The sequence below is a fragment of the Lynx rufus genome, unplaced genomic scaffold, assembly GCF_022079265.1.
Source record: "Lynx rufus isolate CCGP_SWC_20201006 ecotype Redwood Valley unplaced genomic scaffold, mLynRuf1.p SCAF_4, whole genome shotgun sequence".
In the NCBI taxonomy this organism is placed as follows: domain Eukaryota; kingdom Metazoa; phylum Chordata; class Mammalia; order Carnivora; family Felidae; genus Lynx; species Lynx rufus.
The window spans coordinates 51,531,429-51,541,325 of record NW_025814856.1 but is presented as its reverse complement, the minus strand read 5'-3'; the positions used below and the strand labels follow the sequence as shown (position 1 = coordinate 51,541,325).

Below are 9,897 nucleotides of genomic sequence, written 5' to 3'. Positions count from 1 at the left end.
TTTCTCTGTATCTCTGGCTTGTGCTCTTTGTAATTAATGGGATTTGTCTGCCTTTTCAACACTATACTGAGCAATAACAATAAATGCACACGTGGAAACACAGACACGGTACACATCACAAGGCCTTTTTCCGCAGGACAGCTGGGTCCTCGTCCTCTGTGGATTTGAACTTGGGAAAACTGAGTCTCTGGGAGGGAAAGGCACTTTGCCCAAGGGTGCATAGCTCAGTGGGTGTCTCTCTCCTTCCATCAGGCCACACCTTTCAAACATCCACCATTTGAGGGAGATAAGTTTAACCTGCCTTTCATGAAGAACAGTGAGCAGTCCAAAAAAGAAAGACTTTGGGGGAAGAGGCCTCAGGAGAAGGAGGAAGAGATTTGGGGACAGAGGGTCTCGGAGGTAGGGGCACAAATGGGGGAAAGCTAAGAATGGCCTGATTTGAGGTCCAGGGTCAACTGGAGGGAGGTGACAGGAGGTAAGGACAGAGGATGTAGGTGGCATCCCTTACTGGGGATGGGGGAGGCAGAAGGGAGCCTGGCACCCTAAGAATCTGAACTGTGCAAACCTCTGCTAAGCATTAGCAGAAAACAAGAATGTGCCCAGACCAAGCGATGGTCTCAATGTTGGTCCAAAGGTTGAGGGTTGCACATGCACACCTCCCCCCACCAACACACACACACACACACACACACACACACACACACACTAAAGGCCAGCCTTTCTTAGGGAGAACTGATCTCCAGATCAAGCACCATGAGCCCATTCAACTTCCAAACAGTTTCACATCCCAGGGTCCATTTACTCCCAACATCAACCTTCAGCGTAGGTATTATAATTTCCACCTAACAGAAGAGAAGACCTCAGAGAGAGTGCTTCTCCCACCTAGAAAGGAGAAGATACACGAGTGATCCAAGCGGTCACGATGCCAGAATTGGCACTCAAAACTTCTATATTACAGTGTGCTTCAGTCCTACCAGCAAATACCTTAATGAATAAGAAACAATTGCATTGCTTGTCCCAAATCCACAATCTCTCCAGCTTCAATGCCTACACCAGGGAATTCCTTTAATAACAACTATATTATTTGTATTATATCAAAAATGTCATTGTCCCCATTTTCCACTCGAGAAAAACAAGGCTCAGAGAGAAATGATGCACCCAGAGAATCAGTGGTGCAGCTATAGACTGAAGGCCAGGGCTTGTCCCTTGAAGAACAGGAGACCCAAGCGTCCTGCCCCCTTTGTCCCCTAGCTCCACCGCCAACATCCCTGCAATATTTCTCCATTAGAGGGAAATAATCTTGAAATCTGGGGTGGGGGCGGAAGGATGAGCCACTGCTTGGAGGCCCAGCACTTAACTCTTTAACACCACACAACTTTGGCCCCCGCTCCAAAGTTCCTTGATGCTCTAGGTCTGTCACACTCTTTGAGCCTTAACGTCTTCTCTCCAGCAGTGACCATCGCCAGCTAGAATTCTTCCATCTAGTATCAAGACATAAACTGAGGGATTGTGACTTACACGAGGGGAGCCTAGACTCCACCCTAGGTCACTGGACTCATTAACGCCATGAGAGGTCCAGGGCTGCCTGACCATGTGTGGCTGAGGGGAGCTCCCAGGCTCTGTCCAGCAGTACTGCATTCTCATTGTGCTTGTAGGAAGCCCGGGACCTAGGGGTTGGGGACACTGGGGTTTAGGTACTGGGCTCTAGCCGCAAGAGCCTAGCTGAGATCCCTCCCTGCCTGGGGTGTCCACCTGATGGACCAGATTCACAGGATCCCAGGGCTGTGGGGAAGGGGCAGTTTGGAGGCGTTGGTTCCTCCCATGGCTTGGAGAGGGCAGGGTGAGAGGGCTCAACCTCTGGTAACTGGCATCCCCTGGCCTTCATTGCCTCCGGTCCCAGCTTTGGGTTCTGAGGAGGGACTAACAAGAAAGCACTAGGACCAGTCTACCCACTACCCCCAAAATTACTCTCCTACGATGTTCATCCTAAGGCCGGTTGGACCCAGAACCCGCAGGGAGGGAGGTGAAGCTGTAGTTATGAATCCTTCCTTTCGTGTACGGATCCCAGCAAAAGGCAAGGGCTCTTCAGGAGAGAAGACCGGCTACGGCTGCGGATTCCAAAAGCCCCGGGGTGAGCCGGGCCTTGGAAACCAGAGCCCCACCCCTTTGGTCTCGTGCGCTCCGCACGCAGAAGGGGAGTGGCCTTGGGAGGGCGGGGTACGGCCCGGAAAAGGCACGGACCTTTCGTGCGAGCGGAGCGCGTTGCTACCCGGAGGCTCTAGAGCCACGGCCCGACTGCCGGCCAGCCCGGCGCCGGAAGTGAGCTGTTCGGGGGCGCTGCCGGGAGCTGCCACGTCCGAGACCGGGAGCTGCCCACCGTCGCAGGCATGGTGAGTGTGGGGTCCGGGGATGCGACCCTCCCGGGTTCCACTACCCTGCTGAGGTTCAAGCCCCAGACTGGGGCCATTCAGCTCCCCTTCACCGCTTCGAGGTTTGCGGGGCTCTGGTCCTGCCAGAGGGAGGCCTTAGAACCTCTTGGAACTATGCGGACCGCGTTGCTGCCGCGTCTCTTGCTCTTTCTTTTTTCTTTTTTTTTTTTCTCCTCCCCCAACAAATGAAAACAAAACCCAGAACACCGTAGGTGCTACTGTATCCTGAGCCCTTAGTAAGTTCCAAGCGTTGTCCATAATCTCCGCCTGCTAACAGCCCTGCAAAATAGGTGCTGTTATTATCGACACTTTACGCATGAGGAAGCTTGAGGTTCGGAGAGGTGAAGCCTCTTACACCACTGGTAAGTGGCAGAGCTGAGATTCGAACCCTCTTAACCAGTCCTTTGCACCACCTACCACCTCTCCCAGCAGAGATGTATGCGGAACAGTTGTTTGGTGTAGGGCCGGAAAGTATGATGGGCGCTTCAAGAAACTGATGTGAGGATGAGCTTTTAAATGACTGAGGGTAGGGGCTCGATTTTTTAAATCTCTGGCATCCAGCGTACAGTCATTCCACATTTACTCTTTGAGTGAATGACTGAATGGTAACTAATGAATAAAATCATGTCGCTGGAGCCTGGCACAGAGTAGGGGGAATACAGTAAACAAGTGCTCTCAGGAAAATGGGTGTGCTTGGACACACCAGAAGTCAGGACACTGGGTTTAGTTCTTGGTCTGCAGGGTTTGACATTAATCACCTCTTTTGGCCCCTCATTCTTCAGCTGCTGAGTAGAATCGCTCATGTTCTGATACTCAGCATTCTCTAAATGAAATTTTAACTCTTCAGCCGATTGGGAAGAACTGAATTGTTTTAAGGGCTGCCTCTTACTACTTAACAAGGACCAGACAACGTGAGGTGCTCAGGAAGAAGGACCTTTTTTTAGAAAAGAGCTTAAAAAAAAAGAAAAAGTCACTTCTTCAGAAGTGCGGTTCCCACCAATCCTGGCTTGTGGGTGAGAGTGGTTAAAAATAAATGCTAGTTATTCCTGAGGCCCTTTGGTGACCTGGGGCAAACCTACCAGTAAACTTTGTTCCTGACTCTGCTTAGCCCTCAGCTGCTGATTTAGGGAAGTCAGTAAACAACTACTTTATATTGTAGATAGACAGCCTGGTCCGGTGGAAAGCTTTGTGCGCTGGGAATTAACAGGTGGGGCTGTTTTTCCAGCTCCGCCTTTAACTAGCTCTTTGACTTTGGCTAATGCTCTCTCTTCTGGGTTTCTTCATTTCCTTAGTTATCAGATGGCTCCAATTAATCCTGCCCTTTGTCCTTCCCGGCGCATCTGAGAGAGTACTTTGTAATCTAGACGGCTTGGCAAGAGTAAGAGAATCTTCATCTTCCATACTTGCCTTTGCAGACCTTAAAGGTCTGCTTATTAGGGAGCCTAGAATTTGATGAGAAAACCAGTGCTTACTTGTTATGTACCTTTTGAACTGCTCTGCAACTGTCCTTTTCCAGTCTCCACTTTTCCAAAAAGTCAAATCAGACTTTATACCTGCAGGGCTTGTACCAGAAAAAAATGAAATGGGAGAGGTGGTAAGATATACCAGTTCCAGGGTGCCTCGGCAGCTCTGTTGGTGAAGCATCCAACTCTTGGTTTCCTCTCAAGATCTTATGGTCATGAGATCAAGCCCCAAGGCAGGCTGCACACTGGGTGTGGAGCTTGCTTGGGATGCTCTCTCTTCCTCTGCCCTCCCCTGCTTGCTCGCTTGCTCTCTTTCTCTCTCAAGAAGGAAGGAAGGAAAGAAAGAAAGGAAAAAGGAAAGAAATACAGTTCCAAACTGAAACCTCCCTTACAGTCCTTTTCTGTCCCAAGAATTTAAATAGTGGTTGAGCAAAGTAAAGTTGTCTGGTTTTGTTCATTTATTCATTGAGCAAGCAGTCACTGGGTTCCTTTTGGTTGCAAAGCACTGTGCTTGGGTGATTTGAAAAGATTCAGAACTGTGGATGACACAGACCCTGGTCCAGGGAGTTCATCTTGTGTTAAGAAAAGGGTGTAAAGTGGGGGCACCTGGGTGGCTCAGTTGGTTAAGCGTCCGATTTCAGCCCAGGTCATGATCTCAAGGTTTGTGGATTCGAGCCCCACATCAGGCTCTGTGCTGACAGCTCGGAGCCAGGAGTCTACTTCAGATTCTCCCTTTCTCTCTCTGCCCCTTACCTGCTTGTGTGCTTGCGCTCTCTCTCTTTCTCTCTCTCAAAAATAAACAAACTTAAAAAAATTTTTTAAAAAAAGAAAGAAACGATGTAAAGTGTTGTAGACATTAAGTGCTTAAGATACTCAGAGGAGTCCGGCAGGTTGGGGAATCTGGGAATCTTCAAGAACAGGGGCATAATTTGAGCTGGACCTCAAAGAATGAATGGGAGGGTGATGACCATGGCCGCTGTGTTCCAGCCCTATAAGCTGCTCAACCCTGGATCCCAGTTAGTGAGGGACTAGGATCTGTCACAGGTGGTGGACCAGGGAGCAGCTTCAGGAGAAACTTGAATCGGCTCTCCAAATCTTAGGTATTAACTCTGTTATGTAAAAAAACTGCCTGTAACATCAGAAACTCTGTCATCCAGGAAGGGAACAACAGCCATAGCTCCCCCAGGGTGCCTCTTTACCCTCAAACGTAGCCAGGACTGGTTGCCATTCCCCCCACCTTTGCTCATATTAGTCCCTCTGCTTGGACTTTCCTTTTTTCCCCTCTGCCACCTGGCAAATTTCTCATCATCTGACCCCCAGTTCATGTCTACCACCACCAGCCCCTCAGGCTGCTACGTACATGTAAACTACCGTTAAAGTACTTATCTTTGCATGTCAGGGTTAATTATGTGCAACATTCTTGGGGCAAGAAATACTTCTTTTCTTCATTTTTTAAAATATTTATTTTGAGAGGGAGAGAGTGCGTGCCCATAGAGAGTCCTAAGCTGTTGCACACCATCAGCACAGAGCCTGACGTGGGGCTCCAACTTACTGTAGGTCATGACCTGAACCGAAATCAAGAGTAAGGTGCTTAACTGAGCCACCCAGGTACCCCAAGAAATACTTCTTACTCATTATATCTCCATTTCTTGGCAAAAAGAACATACTGAAAGTAAATGTTTAGTGAATGAATGAACAAATGCAGGCAAGAACTTTAGAAATGACTGATAGATTTAATTTGCATTCTAACTGCCATCTGTTGATTTACCAACTGTATCTTTGGTTTTAGGTATCAGTAATTAACACTGTGGACACCTCCCATGAGGACATGATTGTAAGTATTCCTTTAGCCTTCCCTCACGCACTGTGCAGGTGTGCATTTCAGTGCATGGGAGCATTTCTGTTGATCATCCATAAATCCAGTGTGGCTTTGCACCCTTTAGTCAGGCTGTAGCCTCAGGATATGGTTATTCTCCCAGAAGTGGCTGCCACATTGGCAGGACTCTGACATTCTGGTCACTCTATAGTGGGAGGAACCTGGGAATTGTTTATAGCTCAAGGCCCTCGGTCTTTAGGCAACAGAGTAACCTGCTCTGAGATGAAGGCTGCATAGGTGTGAAGGTCTGACAATGGTTTTCCCACATGCCTTCCTCCTACTGCTACTTCTTAGCCCCATAGCAAAGAGGGCTGAAAGAAGAGGGAATAGGAAGGTTACTCAGTACAAAGGCAGAGAGCATTTACCACGAAAGCCCAAAGCAGAGCCAAGGTAGGACTACCACAGACAGTGGGCCGGGCAAAGCCCTTTGAACCAGAACTCATTAACTCAGGGCGTTTCCTAAGAGGCAAACACAGCTTCGTATCAGAGGACAGGGCGGTGGAGAAGGTCCAGAGATTAAAGTCTCTAGCAGCAAAGATGCAGACACTCCTTCATGCAGGGCCAAGCAGTCCAGGCCCAGCCTTTGAGCAAGACCCTGTTCAATAAGCTTACAGCATTTCCTCCCTGCCCTCACAACCTCACCAGCAATTGCTTTTGGGCTTCTGAGATGTTGCCTGGTCTCATGGTGGTTGTATATCTTTTTTGGATGCAGTCATGTGTTGGTCTAGCTGTAAGACCACACCTCCTTGGAGACAGCATGGTACCTTGGGTAAGAAAATGCAGTCTGAGACTCCCACCAGTTTCTTAACTTTTCTGGGCCAGCATTGATTTCCCCATAGGTAAAATGGGGAAAATAATGGATATGCTACCTGCTTGGGTAGGTTAGATTTGAGAAGCAGATGAGGCATAGTAGTAATGACTAATGTTTGCATGTTCACTTACTGTCAGACTTATACTAAATACTTTCAGTATCTCATATACCCTTCATAACAACTCTTAAAGCAGATGCCACCATTAGCTCCGTTTAAAGAGAAGGAAACAGGTTTAAGGAGATTATGTCATTTTTCCAAGGTTGCAAAACAGGTAAGGTAAAGAGGATTTAAGTCTGTAGGTACTATGCCCTACTTCCTGTTGAAGTGTGTGATGGCACTCTGCAAGAGAAGTGTCCAAGAAGTCTATCTTAATACTTGCATTGCCTGCCTTCCAAGAAGCCAAGACCTAGAAGAGTTGAGGGGGTGACTTCCAAAGAAGAATCAGGACGTTTTCCTCAGGTAGAGAGAGAGGTGGGGAAAGAATGTTGAAGCAGACAGAATGCTTCTGTTGAAAAAGTGGAATTGCTCCTGAATACCATAAGAATGATAGCTGATAGTTCCTAAAACCCCCAAGATGAGACAACTGAAGAAGGTACCTTGGAATAGGCAACAAACAGGAAGGACCAGGATGTTCAGTGGGGCAAAGCCTCATCCTTGCACCTCAGAGGAACCAGGCAGACAAGAGCTGTGGGCAGGGACCAGCCCTAGGTCTGGATGGACAGTTAGCATCCAGAAGGTCCATTCATCGGTGGGACTAGTGACATTTAAGGCATTGGTGAAGAGTCTGGGGTACTGGGCCTACTACTAGGAAAAAGGTCTAGTAAAAATCCAGAAACAAAGGTCCACAAAGGATCTAAGGCCATGGTTGGAGGAAGGAGCCCAAATGTCTGAATAGAACCTTGTGTCCAGGCCCAATGTGCATTTTGGAGGACCTCACTGGGGACTACAGGCAGTCTTAGGCTGTTCCTTTGGATCAGCATTAGCCCTGGGTTCTGGGGCTGAGCTGAACCTCCAGGTATCCTCCCTGGTAGCCCACAGAGCCTCAGAACATGGTGGGGCCTGACGAAGGAAGAAGAGGGAGGCTAGCCAGTCAGGGTTTTGTCTCCCATACCCACCCTACAGAATAGTATGGAAAAGACTTTCCCGTGTCTGTAAAGGGTCTCAAAGCAGCTAGGTATGGTTTTTCTTGTCCCTTCAGAAAGACCGTGCCTGTCAGAGAAATGGGAATGTCGGGATGCTGGCTTGTTGCCTGATAGTGATGCTGCTTTGAGGTTAATTTCAGGTAAATTTTGGTCCAAACTAGACTGTCCTGGTGACTACCCCACCCCCACCCACCCAGCCTGCAGGCTTCCTGAGCTATCCTCCCTTTGCAGCACGATGCCCAGATGGACTACTATGGCACCCGCCTGGCAACCTGCTCATCAGACAGGTCCGTCAAAATCTTCGATGTGCGAAATGGAGGACAAATCCTCATCGCCGACCTCAGGGGGTGAGTGCAGCCACACCTGGGCAAGATCTCCGAGAATGGTTGGGCTTCTCAAGAATGGCAGGAAAAGCTAAGAACGCAGATCAGAGGAGCCCCATGGTGCAGTTAGCAGAGAGAACACCCAGGTCCCAGCCAAGTGACTGCCCTCAGCAGACATCCCGGGCTGATGGATCCAGGAATAAATCCCAACTTTGCCACCCAGATACTCACTAGAAGACCTTGGGCAAGGCCTTCACCTGCTCACCCTCAAAATGGGCTGATGCTGCCTCCTCCCAGGCAGGGCCTGCTCACCACGTGCTTTCAATAGCTACTGCTGCCTTTAAAAGTGGGAAATGATCTTCCTTTGTTTAGCCAACATGATCTAAAGTGGCCCTGAAAGGCAGAAATGTAAGAATAATGTTAATGTAAAAATGCATTAGTAATTATATAAATCCCATAAATTTGCCTATTTACCCATGGCAGATATTCAGTAATATTTACAAATGTTTGATTTATTCTCTCCCTACTGAGATTCTTTTTTTTTTTTAAATATGAAATTTATTGTCAAATTGGTTTCCATACAACACCCAGTGCTCATCCCAACAGGTGCCCTCCTCAATACCCATCACCCATCCTCCCCTCCCTCCCCCCCCCCCCCCCCCCCCCCCCCCCCCGTCAGCCCTCAGTTTGCTCTCAGTTTTTAAGAGTCTCTCATGCTTTGGCTCTCTCCCACTCTAACCTCTTTTTTTTTTTTTTCCTTCCCCTCCCCCATGGGTTCCTGTTAAGTTTCTCAGGATCCACATAAGAGTGAAACCATATGGTATCTGTCTTTCTCTATATGGCTTATTTCACTTAGCATAACACTCTCCAGTTCCATGCACGTTGCTACAAAGGGCCATATTTCATCTCCCTACTGAGATTCTTGAGATCCTGGCTGGTTTTTGTGGCCACACTTCTGCTTTCCCTCATTCCACTGCCTTTCAAATAAATGGGAGTTCTTGACCTGGATTCCATGGATCTCCAGTGTTCTGTGTATAGAATTCAGGGGTTGGTGAACTGGGGCTGAGGGAAAAAAAATCACATCTTTATTTTCAGTGACTCAGATATTTAGCATTTCCTTCAACCTTGGAGGTAGGCTGGAAACCACAGAAGTCAGAGCACCTGTAACTTTATTACCAGTAGAAGACACACATGGTTTCATATCACATTACAGTTGTAGCTGTCTCAGAGTAGCACTTACACTCATCACTACTCTGAACTAAGAGTGGCTATTAGACTTGCCACTAGAGTTTATTAATGTGCTAACCGAGAAGTACACGTATCACTGTATTATAAATCGTTCTTTAACATTTCACTAACCGTATTGTAGTATAATTAGGTTTCCTTTGTAATCCTAGCTTGATGTATTGTATCCATTATTCTGAAAAGGGACCAACCATTGCCTTCACCAGACTGCACAGGAGAAATTAAGAACCCCTGACAGATAGGGCTCATTACACGTTTGTTAATTAAAGAAGGCATAACTTGGGGCACCTGCGTGACTCAGCTGGTTAAGCGTCCGACTTTGCCTCAGGTCATAATCTCACAATTCGTGAGTTCAAGCCCCGCATCGGGCTCTGTGCTGACATCTTAGAGCCTGGAACCTGCTTTGGATTCTGTGTCTCCCTCTCTCTGCTCCTCCCCCACTCATGCTGTTTCTCTCTCTTAAAAATAAGCAAATGAACATTAAAAAATTTTTTTAAGTTTTCTATATAAAAAAAAAAGGCATAACTAAGTAGCCTTCTGGGGAGATGGGCCTAGAAGTTCCCCTCTTCCTGGCTGTCAAAAATTGAGTAAGGGGTCACATGCTACT

At 47.8% G+C, this 9,897-nt stretch overlaps 1 protein-coding gene across 1 annotated transcript in view; it reads left to right on the top strand.

The window, feature by feature from the left end:
* The first annotated feature begins 2,293 nt into the window (after nt 1-2,293).
* Nucleotides 2,294-9,897, top strand: part of SEC13 (SEC13 homolog, nuclear pore and COPII coat complex component) — a 33,825-nt gene continuing 26,221 nt past the window's right edge. The window contains exons 1-3 of the mRNA XM_047095646.1: nt 2,294-2,390; nt 5,682-5,726; nt 7,954-8,069. Coding sequence (XP_046951602.1) covers nt 2,388-2,390; nt 5,682-5,726; nt 7,954-8,069 — 164 coding nt within the window. The 5' untranslated portion in view covers nt 2,294-2,387. The remainder of the gene's footprint in view (nt 2,391-5,681; nt 5,727-7,953; nt 8,070-9,897) is intronic.